The following is a 24,136-nucleotide window of genomic DNA, read 5'->3' as shown; positions in this document are numbered from 1 at the left end:
TCTGTCCCATTTAGCTCAGCAGAAACTTCATCCTGGCAATTATGTTTACCTTCCTTAATTAAGAGAGTGATCACAGTGTATAAATATAGATGTAAAATTACTATAAGGTCAAGAGTCAAATCTAAAACCTCATCATAAGCCTAGGGAAACTACATTACCTGCGAGCCACGGGCAAGCTCAATTTCCAGCAACGCAGGTGGGGTCCCACCCCACCCCATGCCATCCCACCCCATGCCATCCCACCTCACCCCATCCCATCCCATCCTCTTGGCCCCACAGCTGTGGGGGTGAGATGGAGAACGAGTTCTTGAGCTTGTCCGGGGCTGCAAACTGAAGAGCGGCGGGGAGACGGCTGAGCAACGGGAATGGAAAATAACTGTATTTTCCTGACCTGTGTAAGTACTGCAAGGAAAGCGGTCGCCTCCACGCCTGCAGCCCAGCTGATGCCAACCCACGGGCACCGACGCCGAGCCCGATGCGGGGGGTCTGCACGCCGTCCCGGGGTCCTGCCAGGCGCTCCGGTCCCGTGGCCGCAGCACAGGGAGCAGGAGGCTCCCGCTCCCCGCGGTGGGCTGCTCCGGCGCTGCGGGGGCACGGCAGGCTTCTGGCCCAACCGCTGCCGGCGCAGCTGCCGCCAATTTCGGATTTCTCCGAGGCGCGTTTCTGCAGCGCTGCCCCAAGGTCAGGCTGGATTGTGTTGGCTCCCGGCCCCGGTTCACAGGGCTGTCGGCTAAATTGCACCACGGCATCGTTACTCCCGGTGATGGTGTGACAGGCAAGACAGAGCCCAGCTGGATTTTCAAAACCTAAGCACTTTGCGACACTGACAGGCAAAAAAAAAAAACAAAAACCAAACCCACCAACCCACAACCCTCTTAGTCTGAGCAGGTTTTACCTGGAAATACCCAAATCTAGTAGGTATGAGACCCCACAAAGTCATTCCTCCTGAACCACTTTCCTGGCCAAACCTTTTAACTGTCACTGGGAAATAAAGAGTGATAGGTACCAGCCCCAGCCAGCGTTACCTGATTAGTCTAGTCCCTACCGCATCCTTAACGCGGCCTGTCTTCAAAGGGATGAAGCAAGGCTGAAATGACGGATGTAATTTGGCGCTTTCAGACAGACTTAGCGCGAGAAGAAGAGTCAAGTTCATTACATTGGAGTTCACCACAGAGCTGCGGCAGCCGCGAAGAAGCAGCCGGTGCCGGGGCTGAGCCGCCGGCTGGGCGCCCGCTTCTGCAGCCAGAGCACAAGATGCGCCGCGAGCGGGTAGGTTTAACCCAAACGTGTCCCTCTGCGGTGTGAATCTGCCGGGTTTTCCCCCCCGAGCGCAAGAAGGGGGACGCGATGGGATGCGGTCCTGCAGTAATTCTGCCGGAGCCTCTCTACAGGGATCCACCCTCGCTGTCTGCGGCACGCAGATGTAATGCTGCCTCTTTGCCACTGCACGCTCGCCTCATTTCTAAAACACTTACACATGCAGCATGCATTAGAATTAAAAAACCATTAAACCTCGGAAAGGAAAAACTTTGACAGGATGCATAATATACTAAGTATAATTAATTAAATTGGATGAGGCACTGGGGGACGAGAGAAGAGTGGATGGAGACTGTTCTTGGAAAAGGGATGGTAATGCACTAATGTTCAGTGTGTGCCATTAAGTAAGAAACAGCCCTGGAAGAGGCGAGGATGAGCGACGGGAGCTTCGAGAGACGGCACCAGCCAGTTGGGCACCTCGGATGCATAGCAAAGAAGGTGATCGCACAGAACGTGGCCAATTAGAGCTCTAAAAAAATGATAACGAAAGTGGAAAAGGCACCCGAGAGATGGAAGAGCAAACGCCGGTTGCTAAAGAGCAATGCCCTGCCAGCGACAGCCTCCTCCGGAGAGGCACGGGCACGGGGCGACGGACCACCTTCACCGCCCAGCGCGGGCATCGAGGCGGGCGGGCGGGCGGAGGTGGGTCCTGGAAAGCCCCCGGCTGCCGGCGGGGTTGTTCCCGTGCCGTTTGCGCCGCCAGGCACGCGGCCCTGGCGCGGGTAGCGCCCCGCTGCACCCGCCCCCTCGGCGGGCGCCGGCAGCAGCCCAGCTGGGGTGGGGGCAGCAGCCGGGCCCGGGGGGGCATCAAAGGCAGCCCCAGCCGACACAGCAGGCACGACGCGATGCGACTGCCGCAGTCTGGCTGTTCAGCAGGACGAAGTTTTAACAGGCTTAACAAAAGCATCAGCGCTGATCATTAGGCAATTACAGCTGCTGAAAGTTGACAAAGCACCAGGACCAGATGAATTATCTTTCCAAATCCTGCAGGCAGGAGTATGGAAAAGAGAAAAGTCGTCGTCGGCAGCCTCTGATAGCTCACCGGGTGCAGAAGTGGTAACTGAAAACTAAAGGGCTGCTCGTTTACTTGCTGTTTGGAGACATAAAAGGAAAAGTCCAGGAAACGAGGTCTTCAAAAACACTCTCATCATTTAGGGAGCGGTGGGAGGGAATGTCCTGGAAACACTGAAACAGACAGGATTGCTCAGCCCCTAGGGACGTCCGATTCAGCAAGGAAGGGACTGTGTGTGTTCGGAAAGGGAAGGCAGGTTTTGGCTGGGGGAGCCGACTCCTGAATCATCCCCAGCGTGGTTAACTTGCTCAATTCTGCACATTCCTGCACAGCGCCGGCCAAAAGGACAGTCGTGAGCTTTTCTCCTTGAGGACGTGCCAAAACCCGCTCCTCCAGGGATCTGCAGAGCTTAATCCACATGGGACCACGGCGACTCCCTGCTCTGCTCCCTCGCAAACCATGGGATGCTCGGCTTTGTCACGCCATGCTTCTCAAGCACAGCCCTTCATTTTGAGTGACTAGGCACGCTTTTAGGAAAAACATGCAAATGTGATTTAAAGACTCTAAGTGATACAGAATATATCACATCCCTTGGGAACCTGTTCCAGGGGGTAATTATTCTAATTCCTAAAATCATGCGTCTCATTTGCAGCTAGAATTTTCTGAGGCAAACCTCCATCCCCCAGCAGCGGCTCTGCTTGTTCGCTGAATTAGAGCGATGCTTAGTAGCAGGTATCTTCGCCCTGAGTTCACTTCTGAAGACGGGTTAAGATGACCGATGTCTCAAGCAACGTCCAGAGCACGTCCCCGGAGGATGCCATCTCTCTTGGGTCCTATTTCAAGCCCAGTGGTCTCAGCTGAAAGAGTCCTCCTGGATTCAAGAGGCTTTGAGTCAGATCCTAAATCTCCAGAAACGTGTTAGGAGAACGTGCCTTCATCTATACCCAGAAGCTCCTGATGCAGAACAGTCTCTAGAAAGTCAGGGGACATTTTTGCAGGGACAAAGCATCTCGTCTCCACCTGTCTGCCATAGCTCGGTGGTCCCCGCAAGGCGCGTCTGCCCAGTGAAGGGCTCGCGTGGATTTTACAGTGAATTAATCAGACATATCTACCCAGTAACAATGGAGGAAGACTGACAAAGCAGAGGTCAGGCGATGAGGGAATTGCAGGTGGAATTGTTCATTTTAATTACTTGTCTTCATTAATGTGAGGTTCCTGGATCCTGCAGTGATGACTAGCGGGTCGAAATATTTGCATGAGTGAATATACTTCCACAAAAGGACACGTGGCTAAAGGGTGGAACAGATACAGAATTTTCTTTGGATTTTACAAGGGCGTTTCCACCGCAAGATGAAGTGACTTCCCAGAGCCCAGCGGCGTACCAGAAGGGAGCAACCCTAAATGCAAGATAAACATTTTTATGAGGCCCCGAAGTGCTGAGAAAAAGTACAGCTGAAGGTGGAAACAAGTGATGAACAAAGTAAAACATGGGTTATACTTGAGCTGTTTGTGTCTCCCTGGCACTTGAATGAGCTGGATACAAGCATCACGGCTACCTGTTCTCCTGACAGCACTGAAAGGCAACAAAAGTTTGGAACAAGCCAAACACATTCAATTTGCCTGAATAATTTAGGCTGCTGAGTTATCGTGTGCTTCACGGGCTGTCATTGAGAAAAGCTGTATTGCAGAGGAAAGGTCTGTAAATCAATGCATCTGAGGGACCAAAGCTGATCCGGGCGCGGCTGCAGAAGCACGGCCTGTCAGGGGGGACGCAGGACACGGAAGTCACGTCCTCGCGGGCGCCGCGAGGCCGGTGACAGCCCTGCGCGCCCGGGGGCGGCTTCTCCACAGCTTGCTGCAGGAGCACGGCGAGGCCGGGCAGAGAAGAGCATCGAGAAGACACGGCGCCCATCGAAACGAGCTGGTGAGCGGCTACGTCAGCAGCACGAATAACTCCGCTGGTACACGCAGAGAGTGAAAACCAAATGAAAGTCCGGTATATACGTAGTGCCCACCCAGGGACCCACCTCGGTGTGCCAGGCCCTCCCCAAAGGTATTTACACCCTCCACTGACACACCTACCACCCCCCGTAATGCTCCTGCCTCTCTGACCTTTCCCGAATTATACTCTGCACGGTTTCGACTTCAGATTTCCAGCCGAATTCCTCTTCCCCAACGGGAGATGCCCCCTCGTAACTTCTCGCGGAGCTGCACCAAACCCAGAAGCACGGTTCGCTGGAGCGAGGAAGCCGCTCCTCTCGCAGGGCAAACGCGGAGGCTGCTCGCGCGGCTCCGGGGCGCTTCGCCCGTCAAGCCGGCTGGCCGGCGAAGGCGCCTGGGCAGACTCGGCAGCACCGCTGCTGTACGCGCACCCGTTACCCGCCCGCCGTCTACCTTTGGTGAAGCTGACGCTTCCAGAGCAGCCAGAGGAAATCAAGTGCACGACCTATTTTGGCTTGCAAGCCATGCGGACGCCTACCTTCCGCAGGCTTCTCGCAAAAAATTTCCAGCCAACGCTCTTCGCTCTTTCATTTTTCACATAAACCGGTGCAAGAACCACCACAGAACCCACTCTCTTCAGCACGCGCCCAGCAGAGCAAAGTCTTCTCCCCAGCGAGCGCCAGAAGCTGCCGCAGGACGTGGCACCCCCCTGCCTTGCAGCCAGCCCCCCCCTCGCCGCGGGGAACCTCCCGTGACCGTCCCCACACCTCCACCCGTGTGCCAGGGACGCTTTGCGCCTTACAGCTCTCGAGCGCTTCCGTAAGACGCAAGGTAGCATCTGTGGTGAAGTCTCACCAACGATCCAAGATAGCTTTCTCCAGCTGGGACTGATTGAATATAGCCTGGGCGCCGGATGATGTGGGAAATCAGTCGTAGCCGAGCACAAATTGCATGCATAGAGGTAATTACTGCAGCACAAGGTTGGTAGCACCGCTACCCACATGACAGTGTATCTCAGCAATTTTCATTTCCTATGGCTTCAATTCAGAGAGGGGCTTTTTCATCTTTTTCTTTTTTTTTTTTTTGTGGTTCAATTTTCTCCTTTTCCTCCAGGGACTGACGTTAACCCAGGGTTTCTTCAGGATAAAGCTCCGTTTTCACTACAGCTAGTCATTCCAGAGATCCAGATGTCCTCCCATTTACTACATCCAGACCTTGAGCCTGACCCATCCCGACCCGACTCCACTTCCCTGCCCCAAGTGTGAAGCGAGACGGTGGTGACCGCCGGTCACCCGCTGCCACGTGCTGTCACCCGCAGCCGGCTGTGGATATCGGTAATGAAACCCAACGTGCGAGTCGCTAATGAAGCTGGGTACAAAGAAAGTCACTCTCCATACTTGAAAAAAGGTGAAAATACAGTAAGGAAAACAGAACAAAAAAGGGCTTCTGATGAAAAATAAAAACACTACGAGGGCTAATGCTGAGAGTGGGGAAGCTTATCCTCAGATCCTCAGCAAAAATAGGGCCACATTATGCCCACTGTGATTATACACGTTGTGGCTAGCATAGATCTATAACATACTTGCTAAAAAGAACCTATTTTCCAGACACAGGGGTTAAATGCAGGATGGAAAGGGGAATCGCTGAGCAAAGGCAACACGAGCCCGGCACAGCCCCGCGCTCCTGCTTCCCAGCCCAGCCCGCTCCGCTGCGTACCTGCGTGTCTGCCGGGAGGAAAGGCTGCCAAACTTCTTAATAATTCTGTGACCCATTTAAAAATACCTACTCTCTTACATTCATATATGCTGCATGAGAAATAAAATACAGCACTCGCAAGTTTTGAGTGGCAGCACTTCCCTTAAGACGGATAAAAGCTGCACATTCTCTTTGCTGTTTGGTGCCAATTATTAGAGAGTTTTGACTTATATATTATTACATAGACCGGTTAGTAAAACAACCTACATACAAACCCAGTGGCATGTCTCCTTTCAGCAGTTATCTGCTGGAACCGGAGCAGTTTACACACTCACCCATAGACACCGTGTTTCAGAGATGGGTGGGCTCCTTCCCCCGCACCCAGGGGTGATGCAGTCCCCTGCCCTACAGCTCTCCGCAGCCCACAAGTGTGATTGACAGAGGACCAAATGATTTCTCTTTATTGCACTTACGAAGTTAATCACACCACTTTTTTAGAGGCGAAAAAAAAACCAGGCACCCAACTTGGAGCATCACCTTCAGAGATGCCGGTCCAGCGCGGTACCCAAATCACCCCGGGCTGCCGGGGACATGTTTCGATGCAGCAGGAAGGGATTTAGCCTGACAGCAACCGCCCGTGCCCAGAAGGCTGCCCTGAAAGTCGCCGTGCCGCGCACCCCGCGCCACCGAGGGTCCGCGCGCCGTTTGTGGCGATTATTCCTTTAATAAAGGGCCCTGTATTTTCCAGCGGCTGCAAAATTGATGCAGGTTGCCATGGTAAGCACACACTTCTCCCATTTAGTAGAATAATAGACAGCTTTGTATAATTCACTGATTTCGGATGATTTCTCACCCCAAGAGCAAGTCGCTCAAGTTACATAAGTCACCTGTTGTTTAGTCAATCTGGCAATTTTAATTAGAATAAATTTTTATGATTCCTCTTTGCAACACTTAGAGCTGCTCTGCCACCAGAATGCAGAGATGTCTGTAAGTTATACGGGCTCCAATCACATCTTTTTTTGCTGTTTTAATTACAGTAACATTGCAGCATTAATCATGTAAGCCTCTGTTAAACAAGTAACAGCCATCCTCCATCATAATTAAAAAGAAAGGCCAAGCAAACAGGAGCTTTGGAGTTTACCATATTTCCTCTGAAAATTTGATTTCAACTTCAGATTTTCACAAACTGTAGTTTTATTTGGCTCTAATTAGTGTTGTGAAGGAAACACCGAAAGGTTAATAAGAGATGGTTAGTTTGTAATGCAAGTTTCCCGGTGCCAGCCCCAGCAGTTCAGTCTGTTTTCAGAGTCATTAACGATGTAGATTGATTACAGGAGGAGATCGGCAAGTGTTTGCTTGCTGCGTTAGCAGAAGGTTAGGTTTTATTCATATACCTTCCCTACTGTTAAATATAATGGCCATTACCTTGACCATTTTGCTAGTCTCAACTGCTGTGAGACAGAAAGTGTTAATGGTTTCCTTAGAGGTTACTGGCAAAAGGAAAAAAAAAAAAGTCCACATGAGCCTTTTTTTGGCTTGTTTATAAGGGAAAAGGAAGCTGCAAGCTTGACTAAACTGTTTATTTATCTTAGAAATATTTGAAAATCCAAGTATTGTGTGGTGGTTTTGGAAAAGGATGCTTTGGGAGAGCCAGGGTTAGCACCGCCCCGTCCTTCAGCTGAACCCTGACAAAGATCTTCTCTGCAAACCTTCTGCTTGGGCTGGAGTTTAGGAGCCGTTAACAAAACCCAGCAGATACAGAAGCTGAAACTATCTAATCAGAACTATCACTTTGTCATATCTCCCATAAGTTGCTCTCCAGTCACCCAGCAAAAATATGGGTATGCAATAACTAAATTTGGCAAAATCTCATTAAAAAGTACAAAAAACCACTAGAAACCCTCCAACTTTCTGGGCTGATCATTCATCCATTACAAACCTACACAACGGGGCATGGATCCAAGTTTTAATTTTCCTCTTGAAGTTGCCAAAATGTTCACATCTGGTGAGCGTTTTCTGTGCTTAGATGGAAAGGACTTGAAGATCTAAAGGTTGTAACTCCTGGGACCCTGGACTGAGTAACTTCAGTAATGGAGACATTGCAAGAATTATCTTTGATGGAATAAACCTGAAAACTGAAGAAAGAGGGCCAGGAGTGTGGGATATATGATAATGCTGCTTATGCAAACCAAGGAGGTTACACATCTGTTTGTTATTTAGTTCTGCTGCTGCAGAACGGGTTGCCGTTCCCTTATTGCTATGGGTATGACTTCGGTGTCACCCCTGCCCCACCATCAGTTTCCAGAGAGGACTTCTCCAAGCTGGGCTCAATGCTACAGAGCTATGAACCGAAGGCAGAAGCAACGTGAAGGACCTGACCGTGCCAGCCGCAGTGTCCCTGCATGGATTAAACCTCCTGGAGTGACCGCTGCCCTGCCCTGACGCAACACGGCGGTGAAGGAAGCTGAGCCCGTCGGCCAGGCATGACCCACCGCCCGGCTCTGGCCAGACCACCCCCTGAAGATGGAGCTACGCACCTGGCAACGATAAGGATCAACCTGAAGAGAGGCTTCTTAGGCTGAGTTGCTTGACAGCTTTTTTTCCCAGTTACATTAACTGGTCTAATAAAAGTCGCGGCGTCCCGCTGCGAGCCCGGCTGGGCAACGTTAGCGGGAGCAGGCACTTGGGAGAGATGGCGAGAGCACCTACCGAAGCATCAGCAACCACCATGCAGCCACCCACGAGCTGACTTAGATGCTCAATAGGTAATCGTTTAAAAGCGTAGGAATCGTGAGACAACCACCTCCTCTTCCCAAAGCCCAGCTTAGCCACTCATCATTAAAATCCTGCTCCGGGATTTCAAAGTACTTTGCGAAGCTGCCTGCTCCCTCCAGGCTGGCCGCTGCAGGAGCGCCACGGAGCTCAGGGAGGCTGCTTTACTGAGAGATCCAGGCAATAATACAGAAATCAGAAGAGCTGTAATAATTGACATTGCCCTGTAAAGAAAGCTTACGGTGTTTATCTATCTTAAGGGATGTGCTGTCACTCACATATGAATGTTATACTGTATGTCTTGTGCTGCATACATGAATACAAGAAAGTAGGTGTTTTTATTAATTTGTATAAACTTCCAGAGAAATTTATTCGGAGCTGTATTTCCAGCCTCCAAAGCCCTAGACTATGTCACTTAGGTCTTCATGTACATACAGCTCTACAGAAAGGCTTTTCTGCAGAGTAAAATGGAGTTGCAGGTGGAACGACTGCTGGAAATCAGCTTATAAAATCAACAGTTTCTAATACCTGTGTTTGCCTCCAGTTAATACCATTAGTCATGTTCTCATTCACGCCTGAAATGCACCCGGATACTATGGAGATGAGCATAAGAACCGATTGGAATATTCTAGATAAAACCTGATCCCCTAAATGACAATGTAGCTGAATAATTTGGGATGCGACCAGCAAGAAAAGTTTCAGTGAATACTCTGTGCCTGGCTCTCCTTTTACATTCTATACTGTGCCCCATTTCTATACTGTGCAATAGTATAAATACAACTTAATGTAAGCGTTTAAATATAACCCATTTCTATTCAAAGGACCCTTCGCCTTGCTGGAGTTTATGAGACTCAGACACAATTAAACCACCTATGTGAGCAAAGTTACTCAAATGTGGAAATGTATGCAGGATCAGGTCTTTCCAGATGACATGTCACGCCAACCTTTACTGCTGATCTGGCACCAGAAAAATGGAAGTGATGCTTTTAGAAGCAATTCTCTGAAGAGGCACATTACTGATATTGCTTAAAACCCCTTTCACTTTGATTTTGAAGCTTTTTCACTATTTTGCGGCTGTGATGATTATTTCTAACACTGGCTTTTTTATGATTAGTGTGTGTTTATTATTTTCGTATTTTCTTTTGGATTCTATTTTTATCTTCAACAGCAATTCACTGCTTCATTGGGCCAACACTTTTCCTTCTACAACTGATGGTAAAAATACTGGCCAGCACTGGAAATTAAGATAAGTTTGAAATCTGTTGCTTCTGACATTAAAAACACGTATTTGAAATAGTTCCTTTCCGATTTCTATGCTGGCAAGAGCTCCTGTGACTTACAGAGTACCAGTATGACTCTGGCTCAAGGCAAGATGAAAAAGGTAATAGAAAAGATCGCAGCAGATCTAGGTGCCCGTATACATCCGCACAAAGAAAACAAACCAAACCTGCACAAACACCATGGATGGAAGAGGGCAAAGGGATTTTAAAAAAGAAGTCCCAGTATGAGCAAAACCAAGGGAGGAATAACTACCTGAATCACAAAACAGAGTATCTAGCCTCAAAGATGCTAATTCAGGTCCAGAGGGATCTAATCAACCTCTTTGTTGAAGTAAAGATAAAACTTTTTGACAGCAAATGCTTTCTGATAAAATGGAATTTTCAATTACCCTGTGAAACATCTGGTCCGCGCTGCCATTTCCCGGGAAAAGCACCACCACGTTCTGCAGTGTTGGAAAACACTTCACACTGAGATTTCCCCACTGTTGCTGGGAGCAACAGGCGTCAGGAGCTTCAGACCTGACGGCAAAGCTCCCACAGCTGCCGGCATCACCCACCGCTGTCCACGGAGGCGACGCCGGTGGTGGGTCTCCTGCCCAGCACCACCGCGTGCTTCACACCCTTGCTGCAAATCTCATTGTCCTCCAATGCTGAACTTTGAGTCAAGTTACACCGGGACCTGGAGAAACTCCACTTCATATTGCTGTGAGAGAGGCCAAGATATGACACAGGACCCCAGGATCTACCCCCATCTTCCAACAGACTTCTCCAGTCAACCCAAAATGTCGCTGAGATCCAACAGATGCTTCAAACCCTCCCCTTCTCAAACAAATGCACTTGGAAGTTCAGCTGAGGACACCGTTAGGAGAGGAGTGCACGTAAACTTCTAGCAGCACTTAACACCTCCACAAATAAACAAACAATCAAATGGCAGCGAGGCAATCCTGAAGGGTGGAGGGCACCCGTGCCCTCCTTCCTCAGCATCCCATTTGGTATCAATTAGCAGGGGAAGGAAAACAATTCTGGGTGATAATGAACTCCAAATTGGGTACATATTAGAGCAATTAAAGCCATCTTTTCAACTGATGAATTTATAATCAATAATTAAGAACCTGAGGTAAAGAGGAACTGGGCAGAAGTCCTACTCCCAAAATAAGCAACGTGGCTGAGTTCCAGGCGGTATTTCTGATGACCTGCTCCTCCCCACTAAAGCTCGGCACCCTCCACACTACGGTTCACCATTTTTCTGGAAATCTAGGCCATTTCCAAAGGAAGAGAAAGGGTTCCTGCCAGTGCGACTGGCAGCTGGTGTCACTCCCACCCAAGAGCAGCACCAGGGCAGTGAAGCCCCTTCCAACCTGGAGGGGGTGGAGGGCCCTGAGGCCACCTGAGCATCTGCAGTGGCTCCCTGGGGCTCCCATGGCCAAGTACTCACCACCATCCACTGGTTTAAGAACATTGAAGGAGCTTGGACTCATCCATCCCTACCCATGCCCACCTCTTTCTGCAGGAAATCCAGCATCCCACTAGGTGAAGGCTGGCCAGACAGGTCCACGCTAACCCCCCAGTGCCACCACGGAGGGATCATCCTCTACCACCGATCTGCAAGGATTTCTGCCAACCAGTGTCTTGCCTCAGCAGATCCAGGATTATCCAATGAGCAGATAAAGACTCCTGAATCATCTGATGAAGTCTGAGTTGGCCGCTCATGAAGGACTCGTGGTGTTACAAGCTGAGGTCCAAGCCCAGCAGAGCCTGGCTGTGGGGGCACCTCGCCGGGCTCCCAGGCAGCATCATTAGTGTCCACGAGTGAACCCCGGCAACTCTCCCACCCCGTTTCTCTGGGATTACGTGAGGTTTGGGCAGGGACAGCAAGCAAAGGCAAAGCATGGGGACATGAGCTGCCAGGCTGCCCTTCAGCCACGGACTGTGTGCTCGGGGCAGTGGTCAGCCCACTGGTCCTGCGCATCCTTAGCATTGAACTTGTTATGTTTCGTCCCTGCCCTGCCACGCTGACACAAAATCGTGTAAAAATTACCATGCCAAAACCATTACTTTAATCATACAGGAACCGCTGTTACCACCATCATCTCAGCGTCTTGATTTCCTGATTATTTTCTGCAGTCCCTGCTCGACAAATCAGCTCAGAAAATATTCTCTTTAACCTTTTTTTCCAGCTTCTGTGACAGCAAGTGCTAACTGCCCCGCCTGTGCCGCTCCTCTCATTGCTCCACTAAGACCCCAATAACCTCGCAGGCAAGCACCCCCGCTCCTCCGTGGGTCCCGGGGGACACGAGAGCTGGACACCCAGCACTCCTGCCCGCCCGCAGGTCCAGCGGGATGGCAATGCAGCACTGGCATGCCGGCTTCCTCCCAAAAATAAACCAGAGCCAAGAGCACAACCCCCCTGGCCATCGCGGCACTGGGAGCCAGACATGCAGGTTGCCTTTGGAAGTCGCCTTCTGGAAATACTCTTCATTTTTTGGGGGGTATTTTACATGCAAGAAGGAGCTCTTGTTACAGTGGATTGGACCATATTTATTTCCACCTGACTCCTCCAACGAGCTCTGCCTCCAACTCATCCTCTTTAACTTATTTGCATTGTTATCTGGTGCACAACAGAGCCAGCACGAAGACTTATCAGAAATGTAATCTCTGTAAAACCCTATCTGCAGTCCATTGAGATGGGTTTTTTTGCCAAAGAAATGTGACAAAAAATTAACAGATGTTGCTCAGACCATTCAACAGGATGGGAATCAATTATGAACATTTTTGCTCCTACAGTCATCCCTTACTGCAAATGCATCTTAGGAAACCCTCTCCTGATCAAAATGAAAAAGCATTTCTTTGTAATAGAAGAATAATAAATGATAGCTATCAGCCTGCATTCTCTGACACGGCGCCGGTCCGCGGAGAATTAAACTGCCACTGTACAGTTATATAAATGTTTAATTTTTTTCATCTTTGGCCACAGTAGGGTTGTCTGGAAATACATTATCGCTGCGGATGCCATCCCTCTCCAATTAGCGTGGCTGGCAGCATGGAATGGGTAGGTGACCTCCGCGTCCCCCTCCTCGCGGAGCCTTACAGGGTTAACTACGGCCATTTAACAGACTCTATCGAGAATTAATACAGCGATCAGCTTCTCTCCAGAAAAAAAAAACCCACATTCGACGGCGCAGATGGCAAGAACTCTCTCTCTCCCCGTTTGACTCTTTTATGACAGCAAAACAAAGGCTTTTAATGATGTTTACCATGAATTGAATTAAACAGCTGAAGACCAGTTCATAATCACAGCATTTTGTTTTCATATCCTTAAGTCTTTTAGCAGTGGGGCTTCCAGTTGAGCCTCAGCTACGGCTTATCTCACGACATAGCCAAGCGCCCCGAGGCTCCCCTGCGCCGAGCACCAAACCCCATTCAGGCTTCTTAATTGAAGGGAACAGGATGTTTGCATAGGATGTTTGCATCCCTCAGACATTAAAAGCCACATTCATGCCCAAGTACAAACCACGGCTTGGGCTCAGCTGAACTCTGACTCCTTTCCTCCAGCCAGTACCAGTCTGCTTTCAGAGCAGGACTTCATCCCTGCGCGCGGGGATGCGCAAGAGCCCAAACCCCGCCACCTATTCGGGGGAAAAGACGCAAAACCCTCGCCCGCTGGTCTGAGCTAACCCCTCGTGGGATGCCCGACTAATTGCCCACATGCTCCGCTGACCCTTTGGAAAAGTCACGCGAGCTCCGGAGACGGCAAGCAGAGCGCGCGGGGAAGGGCGCACCGTCTGCGCTCGGGGCAGGAGCGCCGGCAGGGACCAGCCCCCGGCACGGAGCCGGCAGCTCCTGCCCTAATCCCAACTCCGCCGCCCGCTCGCTGCCAGGAGGGTGCTCAGGGCCTTGGGTTTTCCGCCTGTGGAAGAGAGGATAATCCTAACTGCTTGCTTACCTGACAGGCGTGGCGTGAAGATTAATTGATATCTACTCAGCACTCTGACGTACCGTGTTACCCCCAGCAAGCGCTAAGCATCCTCACTGCGCACCCAGCGAGGCAGCACCGGGGCTACCGGCTGGGCGGGTGGTGGGCAGACCCCAGGGCGCACGGCAGTGGCTCACCTTGCTCGGGGCCCTGGGAGCCCATGGAGGGGACGCTGGTGTTCAGCACGTCGTTGACGGCCGTGTCGCAGTAGAGGCCCCGCTGCACGTCGTGCTCGCTGTCCGTCTGGTCGCTCTCCTCGTGCCCGCTGTCCTTCAGACTGTTCCCCTCCAAGTCCTTGAACGTGGAGCTGCTGGGGGAGACGCAGCCGTGACTTATGGGGTGCGACGAGGTGCCCCACACGCCGCGCGGCGCTGCGGCCAGCCCCGCGGCGGTGGCACGGCCGCAGCGCTCAGCCTGCTGCCCCGCAGGGACGGGGAGGTCCCCTGCTGCCCCCAGCACCCCGCGGCGCGGCCGGCACTGCTCCCCCAGCACGGAGAGCTGGGAAAGGGGGCCCGGGGGGGCACCCCCTGCTCGGCACCTCCGCGTCCCAAAACACAGCATCCAGCCCGCGCCGCCTCGCAGGCTGCTTCTGCCCACGGGCACGGGGTGAGCCTGCCGGTCAGGCTGCCACGGGCAGCATGGAAGCTGAGGGTGAGGCAAGATTGGAGAATAAAACCGGAGAATAAAATATATACATTAAACGAGCTGTTTCTATAACTAGGCTCCCTCAAGTCATATTATCTCATATGGAAGTTAGACAGGATCTAAACCCTATTTTTTTTTAGGTTATAGGCCAAATCCTATTTGGTGATTTGCTTAAAATTTGAAAACAAAGGTCTTCCTAGAAATGGGGATTTCTTTTCACTGTGATGATGCCATTCTTACTTTTAAAAACAAGCTGGTGATTCTGGGTCCAAGTTCACACAGCTTTAAGGAGATCTGATACACAGTGGAGCTCCCTGACATCCCCTGCAAGCGCAGCCACTGCTGGTGGGACCCAAGGGCTGAGCTGCCCCAAATTTGCCCTGAGGGCTGAGCAGCTCCATCACCGCACAGCACCCAGCTCCCGACAGTGAGCTCTCCCCCGGGAGCCTCGCGGGCCGGAGGCATGGAAAAGTTTCATTTCTAGCTGCACTGGGGATCCTTCTGCTGCTCCCTGCTGCCCCGCGAGGGGCAATGCCCCACGCCCCACGCCATCTGCAAGGGCGATGCCCCACGCCGTGCGGCTGCAGCGAGGGATGATGCTCCACGCCCCACACCACCCGTGCGGGGTGATGCCCCACGCCCCACGCCACCCACGAGGGGTGATGCCCCATGCCGCGCGGCTGCAGCGAGGGGTGATGCCCCACGCCCCACGCCACCCACGAGGGGTGATGCCCCACGCCGCACGCCACTCATGAGGGGTGATGCCCCATGCCGCGCGGCTGCAGCGAGGGGTGATGCCCCACGCCCCACGCCACCCACGAGGGGTGATGCCCCACGCCGCGCGGCTGCAGCGAGCTGCAGGGACATCTGGAGGTGCGCCTTGCCCCAGGTGGCACGGCCATCGGGGCGTCCCTGGGGCCACCCACCCCACACCTCCTTCCGCAGCCAGCCTTGGCACGGGAAACCTGCACCTACTGGGGGGGTATGCCTGCACCCACGGCCCCAAACTTTCTCGCTGGCTGAGTTGGTGTGAAACATCCGTGGAAGAAGGGGTCTGTGCTTCAAAGCCCCAAAGAGCTGGAGATTTTCATTACTTTGAAAAGCCCTTTTGCGTCTCCACGGAAACCAAGCAGACCACCTACCATCGGATGCTTTGCAAAAGCACGCAAGGGGGGAGCTCTGAAATACATATAAATTGGTAAACCTTCAAACATTACCTTTTAAATAAAGATGTCCCTGTTGAAGCCACTGACTTTGATTCCAGGCGACATCAAAGAATTTTAAGTTAAGAAAGCACCACAAATCTACAATTCATTTGTGTGCGCGTTGATGAGCGAGAGAGGCAGGCAGACAACACAGGAGAAGTACAAATAGATTAATTAAAGTGCTGGATTTGTGGAGATTCACTCACCAAAGATAGAAGAGCTACAACATCTTCATAAAGAAAAAGGATGAAAATGATGCCACAGTACGTTACAGAAAATATTTTTTGTTCTTAGATGTCTGCACAGCGTTCCCGGCACCCGTTGCACTCAAGGTACGAGACAAAGGTAGAAAGCGAGGGGAAACGCTGTCCTACACGGAGCTGCCATTCGTAATGCGCAGGCAACCCGCGTTACAAGGCATTTATCCTCCCCACAGTGAGCCAGACCGTAATGCAGCAGCCACACGACGTGTTTCCGCGGCTGACACTTCTCTGAAGGATGGGCAGGTCTCGGGGAACCGGCACGGCAGCGTCTCCCAAACAATACAGCCTCGGAGCAAGCCCCGCTGCGGCAGGCCGGAGTGCTGCCTGCCTTTATCTTAGGTGTGAGTGGGGAAAGATTAATAGATTTGGGGTTTTTTCAGTACGCCTGCAGACCCTCTGGCGAGGAGCGGCGTGGCACAGGCAAACCATCTCTCTCGCGATCGCATTAGCGTCGTTAAACATCAGGAGCCACGCGGGCAAATATACCTGCCCCTCGCCAGCTGAACCCGAGCTGCTTCAACAATGCGCTCGCAGCTCCCTTACTCCTCGTATTTTTAAGATGTAAACAAATGGGATCTCAGCCAGGCAGATAATTGGATTTTTTTACTGCTCAGATCAGATCTCAACAGTTCAGGGCCGGCTCCTGCTCCCTGTTACACCCCTGCTGCCACGATGGCTTCTGCAGAGCCCCCGACAATGCCGCCGGGCACGGGCACGGCGCCGGCCCCGGCTCACCCACCGCACACCTCGGCCAGTCCCCGGGGAGGAGAGGGGAGGTGGGCAAAGAGCTGCCGGCCACCTCCTGCGCCCGCATCCTGCGCGGGGAGACGGCCCTCCAGCCCTCCGCCGCGGGCTCCTGATGGGTATTGATCGCGCTGCGTCGGTGCCTTCCCTGCCGCGGCAAGAGCCGGGGAGCCGCGGCAGGCCTGGCCGCCCGCCCCACGGGGGGACGCTCACCCCCACTTTAACACAGCCCAGCGGGGTCCAACCGGATAACCCCGGCTTAACCGCCCCGAGTCAGTTCTTCGCCACCGCCGAGCTCTGAGGGTACCAGTACGTTATCCAAAGGGTTAAGTTCCCCCAAGGGTAACTGCCAGCTTGCAACCGAACTGATGGTTTCCCTTTCACCCGTGGAAGAAAAAAGCCTAGCAAAGCGCTGTTTTGCCTCGGTATTCAAACTAAAACAGCGAGCGTGTATCCAACCCAATTACCTGCCCCCAAACGAGATTACTTTTTTTTTTCTTTTCCCCCGCCGCACATGGCAGGGAGATCTCACCGTCCAAATCTATCATTTTATTCCTGTGCATTCAAATAGAATAAACTCTATGAATTTAAAAGTTGCCAGGGTAGCAGCCCTCCACCTAACTCGCTGCAACTTCCCGGTGCGAAGGAGCCAAAGAGAAGAAAAAAAGACCTGCCTTTATTCCAAACCAAGAGCAATGGGACTTAATAGGAAGTAAATACTGTTTTTAAAATCAAATGATCACTCTTGAAATGTTTTGCATATTAAAAAAGCAAGTAATACATAACACAGTAAGGGAGAACATTAAATAATCAGGATTTGGCTGGGCAAACCCGAGCACTTTCAAGCGAGCCTACGTACCTTTTTATTAAATGAGCTCTGCTGTTCACGTAGTTGGAATCGAAGGAGTAGTTTTCAGTCTGGAAGGAAGAAAAGAAAAGGGAGATGGTTACCAGTCTGATTTCCCCACGACTGGGAAGAGCCGGGTTTGCAGAGCCGGGACAAAAGGCACCGGCAAACCCCACGGGACAGAAGGAGCATCCCGGCACGGGACAGACCCCGGCGAGCGGGACGGAGCCGGGCACAGAAAACGCCGGTCCCTGCCGGTCTTTCCACCAGCTTTCACCGAAAAAAAAAAGCCTGGCTGGTGACCACAGAGCGATTTGCAGAGAAGAAACAATGTGACTACGCTCTGTTACAAAACTAATTGCTTTTAATTCCCTGACGGACTTAGTTCTGTGTGTGTCAATTTGACTGAAAGTTCAAAAGGTATTTTTCTTATTAGTGTATAATTAACATGTTAAAATATTTATTGCATAGATATGTAAATGCCAGCAAGGTAATCCCCTGCCAGAGAATTTAATGTGGGCACTTTTCTTTGTTTTACATCATTTCATTTGCAGAGACAGTGGGCTCTGTTATTAATAAAAAGGCAAACAATGGGTGACATGCTTAAAAGTTGGAGGGGAGCAAAAGCAGGGGGAAAGTCAATGGATTTGTCATTTGCAAGCAAAACCCACTAACTCGCTCGGCGCTTGAAATACCGTCTTTTAGCCTCAGATTACAAAGCCCCAGATTTACCTGCTCGGAGCAGGTATGGAACGAAAAAACAGCACCTAGAAGGCGGAGAGCAGGGTGCTACCACCCAGGAGGCCATGGTGGGTGCTGTGTGGTGGGATGTGGTGGGTGCTGTGTGGTGGGAGATGCATGGTGGGACATGGTGGGACACGGTGGGAGCTGCGTGGTGGGACACGGTGGGATCTGCATGGCCTGGCCAGGATCCTTCCTGGGCTTCGGGGACCCAAGAGGATGCAGGTCTCTCTGTACAAGTCAGGCACCCCAGTCCATCTGTCTGTCCACAAAACGCCCCCCCAGACCCGCAGGGACCCCACCTGGGCTCCCCACCAGCATGACCCCTGGCCCGGGGGATGCTCCTTGCCCCTGCCAGGCACCCTGGGCAGCGGAAGGGGCAGACTCTGCTCCGACCCCGTCCTCTGGGCCGACAGCAGCGTCCCCCCAAGACGGGCGCGGGACAGCCCCCTGCCCCAGCAGCCCCATCCTGCCGCCCCTCTGCCGCGGCTCCTCCTCGCCCCGGCCCCGCAGCCGCTCTCCTTCCCAAAGAGCCGCTCTGGGATGCTACGGCCTGTTCTTATGGCAATTATGCACATGGTAAAAATAAATGCATGCATCTTTAATGTCTCAATAAATAAAGGAAAGCAGAGCCTGCTGCTAACGTAATCACAACGGCAGGATGCAGGGAGCGGGGCCGCTGCAGCAGAGCCCAATGTGAAATCCAATCGTACCCTGGCAGAGGTTACACTGCTCTGCCAAGATAATAAAGCAAAGGCAGCACTGGTTAAGTGTGACCTTTTCTGAAATACAGCACAATATCTAATTTACCAAACAGGAGCCTCCCAGAGAGAAACATGCAAGGAGCTGCGAGCCGGGGGAGTTGGCCTAGCGCTCAGCACAGCTCAGTTATTACTTTCAGATAGTAATTACTGCTGGAGAGTCACGCAGGAGATTTACTGCACGAACTACTGGTCCCTGCAGCTCCTGCATCCTCGGTCTTGCAGGACAGCGTCGGTGGTTAGAGCTCGGGAGCAAACGGACACAGGTATTTTTAAAATACGTGACGTCCAAGACTTTAAACACTGCAGAAAAAGCCTGGTCCTGTGTTTTATCCATCAATCCCGGCGCTGCCATCCCAGGGGGAGGAGGCCACCCCACAGCGTCTCGCCCCCCACGGGGTGGGTGGGAGGTCCCAGCCCTGCAAACGCGCTCCAAGGGCAGCCGAGCGATGGAGGGCAGGAGGGTTCGGAGCCGCTTTCGGAGCAATCCCTGCTCCCCTCCATCACCCTGTGCTGGCGGACGTGGGAACAGCTCCGGCAAGCCTGGAGCCTCAGCTGGCTCCGTCCCCGTGTCCCCCGCCCCACCACCGTGCCCGGCAGCAGCATGAGACCCCCTGCACCCACCACCGCCTCCGCCAGCTTCATCCCGCTCTGTGCGTGTGCATCCCAGCCCCAGGAAAACCAGGAGAGGGATGGGTGGGTGGGAGGACCCAAAGAGAAAATTTCAATATATACGCATATATCACAGAGCTTTAAACGCCCAGAGCACGGAGGCCGCATGGCCCAGCCTTCGGGGGCGACGGGATACCCAGGGACATCCGCAGGGAACGCTCGACCGGTGCCGCCGGAACCCCACCACAGGCTGAGGCAACGCCGCGCGTGCTGCCATCACATCTCCTGCCACAGCCCAGACACAGACCTCGCGCTACATCCCCCCCGAGCAACACCACTGCGAGCTTTGCTATTGATTTCTGACCAAAAAAAAACCCCAAAAAAGACCAAATCCTGGCCCAGCCGAAATCATTCACTGATGAGCAAATTCCCCGTGACTTTGAGCCCTGTGCGGACTCCCCGGCCCGCGTGTCCCCCCTGCTCGGGGCACTCAGCACCACGTCACTGATGAAGACACAACCCCGAGTCCACAGGCAAGCGAGCGGGTTCCTGTGGGGTCGGTCACAGCATCCGCTCCCAGGCTGCCAATCCCCCACGCCACCAAAAGCTGCACGACTGATGCTAACTACTTCCAGATTTTGGACAAAACAAGGAGTGATGTGGCCACAAGGATGGGAAATGCGCTTCCCCGGCCCTGGGGGTTTACACGCTCGGCGAGAGCTGCCTGCGCTGCCCGCACCGGCACCAGGGTGGGCTGCCTGCCCTGCCTGCGCTGGCGTGCTCCTGCCGGCGCACGCGGCAGCCCAGCAGTTTACGAGACCTCTCCTCAGCCGTGGGATTATCCGTCAAGGTTATCTCCGTTCAGGCTAGGGGATCAAAACAGAAAAATAAAAAAGAAATGAGATTTTTCATGGAGAAGGGCTGCTTTATAGCTTGCATTATTCAGTCAAAGTTCACTTGATTTAATTCTAGTTCATCCCGCGAAGTGCAATCACTTACAAACAGAGGCAAAATGACAGGGAAGGAGAGCGTCTCCGACATGTCAACATTTTAATTGGGAAAGGATCTGCTCCCTCTCTTAATGAGGCCCAAAGAACAAAGTCGAGGCACAAAAAAGAGCGAAAAGGTAAGGCTGGCTGGCGCCGATGAAAGCGTGCTCTTCACAAAGCGCGTCACCGGGAGGCCAGCCCTCCTCTTCTTCGTTATTTTGGCAGAAGCAAACAAACCGTTACTTTCTCACTGATCGGCCCCGCTCCTGCAGAAATCAAAGGGACGCCCAGCCTCGAGCCCAGCCTCTCTTTCCATGTCCAGAGCCAGGTGCAGCAAGGACCCCCCAAACGGTGCTGCCAACGCTTATCTCCTGCTCACCACAACACCAATGAAGGATGCTGACGCTTGTCAGGATCCACCACCGCCTCGCATGGAGGTCCATCCCTCTGCGCTGTGAATAAACACGACGTTCGAGACTTTGGGAAGCGCCAAATAACACCTCGCATGAAGTCTGTGGTCTCAGCCTGCCTAATTTCTCTTAGAGGAGAGACACTCTGCTGTCCTCCGGGCTCGGGGTTTGCTTTCCCGATGCACACGTGCCGGTGTCAGTGCCATCAGCGAGCGAGCCCTGGCTTGGCACGCAGCTTACCAGTGCCTAATTTGAAAAATGCTTTTAACTGCTGCCTTAGCAACACAAATATAAATATGACAACAGACACACTTGCAATTGAGCAATCAGCAGGGAAATTTTAAACTTTTTTTTTTTCTTCTCCACAGCGGTTGCTTTCAGCTGAGGATTGCCAATTCCATTAAATTAAAAAAAAAAAAAAAGATGTACAAGCATCAGTACAACTCTTCTTGACCTGGACATCGGGGGGGGGGGGGGTGACTTCCCCGTTAGCAAAAGGTCTGTCAGCAACAGGCTGCTGCTCTAACAACTGCTCACTCTCTGCCTTAGAAACAGAAATAAACCCCAGAGGATCCAAAGGCGGTTTAAGGAGAATTAATGCAAGTGCCAGCGGCAAGGTCAGCGGGCTGCGGCGACTCCGAGCACGACCGCCGCTGTGGACTGATGGAGAAATAGAGGATGCTGGCTGGGGTCGGTCCCTGGGGGGGGACACGTCCTGGGCCACGCCAGGAGGCTCGGATCAGCGCAGCCGTGTCCCTGCCAGCCTGCTTGCCTCGGGCAGGTGCCCAGGATCTGGCCCTTTCTCGCTTTTCCCTCTTTTCAGCCATTTCAAGTGTGGTTTGCTTTTTTTTTTCAAACCAAGCTCCGTGGAGGTGAAAAACCAGCTTTCTCCACTGTGTCTGGATCCGGGCTCTTGGTAGAAGGTTTGGCTCCTCGGTCCGCACGTCAGCCCCCAGCAAAGTCCATGGCTGTTCAAAGCTGGATGCGTCTCTCCCGACCCGAAGTGACAGGTATCCGTCCCTCCGCCAGCCTCCGCCTCAGAAGACAACTCTAAGGCATCTCAACGTGGGCTTTTCTGCCCTTCTTCTCACTTCAGGGTGAAAACGTTTCTATCTTTCTACAAATTATTGCAAACCTGCTGCAACCTCCTGCCAAAGCATGTAGGGACCTTTCACAAAATCAGCTTCATAAAAATGACACATTTAGCGCCACTTTTTCAGGGTTATCCCTTGAGCCATTTTTTTTCCCCTATGTGCCTTGTTAATAAAGCTTGCATGTCACCCTTTATTATTAAAAAACAAAGTGGACCTTTCTCCAAGGCTGCAACGTGCATCTCTCCTTTCGCGTTTCAGAAAATCCTCCCAAAACACACAACGGCTCCTCATCCTCTGCATCAAGCTGCGCGTCTTCGGCAGGAGCACTGGTCTCCTGACCTTCCCTCTGTGCTGCAGGCATCGTCAGGGACCACAGCAATGGAAAATCATTCCCAAAAATCCACAGGGCCTCCCCAGTGGGAAGGGCAGGGCTTGTAAGAGCGCTTCTCTTGGTCCTCCTGTATCCTCGGTCCTGTTCTCCGTGGGCCGGTCAATCACAGGCTCCGGCATCTGCAACAAAACTGTTGCTGCCTATTAGGAGATCTCGCCAGCCTTTAATTCTTACGGTGTGAACTATATTGTAACATTCATGCAAATTCAATAAAAACACTCCAGCTGCACTTGGGAAACAGGAAAATTTCAAAGTAGGGGCCAGGTCAAATGAAGTACGGATCAACAATGAGGGAAAGTCACGATCGTTTAGCAAGCTGCTTACTACCCCCTGGGAAATAAATAAGCGGTCTGAGACTCCTTCCCGCCGGGAGCAGGCGCGGTACGAAACCCCACCCAACACCGAAATCTAGCCCCACGGCCTCGAGAGGAACAGCCGGGCTCGTCCCGACGCTCTCGCACCCGGCGAGGCTGCTGGTCTCTCTCCGCGCTCCGGCGGGAGACTCGCCAGATCCAGCTCCGGGCTGGAGCAGATCACAAAGGACATCAGGAGAGATTTTCCCCTGTCGTGTGCGGCGCCATGGAAGTAGCCCCTGCGCGACCAGCTGCCGGCGAGGACGGTCAGAGGCCAGGACCGGTGAATGGAGGCCAGCCCGGCGACTGACCCACTTGAGGAGCTCTCCTCCTCCTTCCCCGCGCTCGCCGCCGGCTCCGCTCAGGCACCGACGGCATCCGCAGTGTCTGCAGCCGCGGGTGAGGGTGCTGAGCGCCACGGCCACAGCCTGGGAAGATGTAAGAGAAGACAGACCTGTATTTCCTGGACCCTCACTCCCCAGCATCGGCACCCCCCAGCATGGTGGGTACCAGAGACGTGAGAGCAGCACCAGCCCAAGGCTTTGGGTTAAACCCCCGTGCAAACTCTACCCAAATAGCCACCGGTGCTTTCGCCGCGGGGAAAGCCAGCAAATGCTGATGGCCGTGGTGGTGCAAGCGACGCCTGCGTCACCCCCAGGAGCCCACCACCACCTCCTCCAACAGCCGAGCCGTGCTGTGGCTCGGAGACCCTCGCGGGGCCAGGGCCTTTGGAAAGGACCCGGCTGGCCACCGGCCCCCGTCGGCAGCGCCGGCGTGCTCCACGGGCGCGGGAGCACGAGCCGCGGGACACACCTCTGCTGTGTCAAAACGTGAAGCGATTCGGCTCTTATTAAGGAGCGTTTAAGAGCCAGTCACCCGGAGGAGTTCAATAAAGGTTAAAAGGATCTGACCTCTGGCATCTCCCTTTGCAGCATCTCTCTCTACCCCAGCCCGCTGCTAAAACGGGAGCTGGCAAACTGTAAACTAGCAATATAGTCTCTCTGAAAAAGTAAGTGCATTTAGCATCTGATATTGATGTTTTATAATTAGACGTAATACAGCAGATCATTTTCCTGCCCTTGATCAATGAA

The 24,136-nt window shown here is 52.7% G+C and overlaps 1 protein-coding gene across 2 annotated transcripts in view; it reads right to left on the bottom strand.

Moving 5' to 3' along the window:
• Nucleotides 1–24,136, bottom strand: part of PCDH19 (protocadherin 19) — a gene marked incomplete at both ends in the record, with an annotated part of 54,342 nt that overhangs the window by 9,036 nt on the left and 21,170 nt on the right. Inside the window, 2 exons of one of the 2 annotated variants that reach the window (XM_082003963.1) lie at nt 14,128–14,300; nt 17,707–17,765. In XM_082003963.1, the coding sequence (XP_081860089.1) occupies nt 14,128–14,300; nt 17,707–17,765 (232 nt within the window). The remainder of the gene's footprint in view (nt 1–14,127; nt 14,301–17,706; nt 17,766–24,136) is intronic. The other variant, XM_082003964.1, reaches the window with a different exon arrangement.

This window comes from Phaethon aethereus (assembly GCF_964289735.1).
Source record: "Phaethon aethereus genome assembly, chromosome: 10".
NCBI lineage: Eukaryota > Metazoa > Chordata > Aves > Phaethontiformes > Phaethontidae > Phaethon > Phaethon aethereus.
Note: the sequence above shows the minus strand (reverse complement) of the source record. Positions and strands in the feature narration are given on the sequence as shown.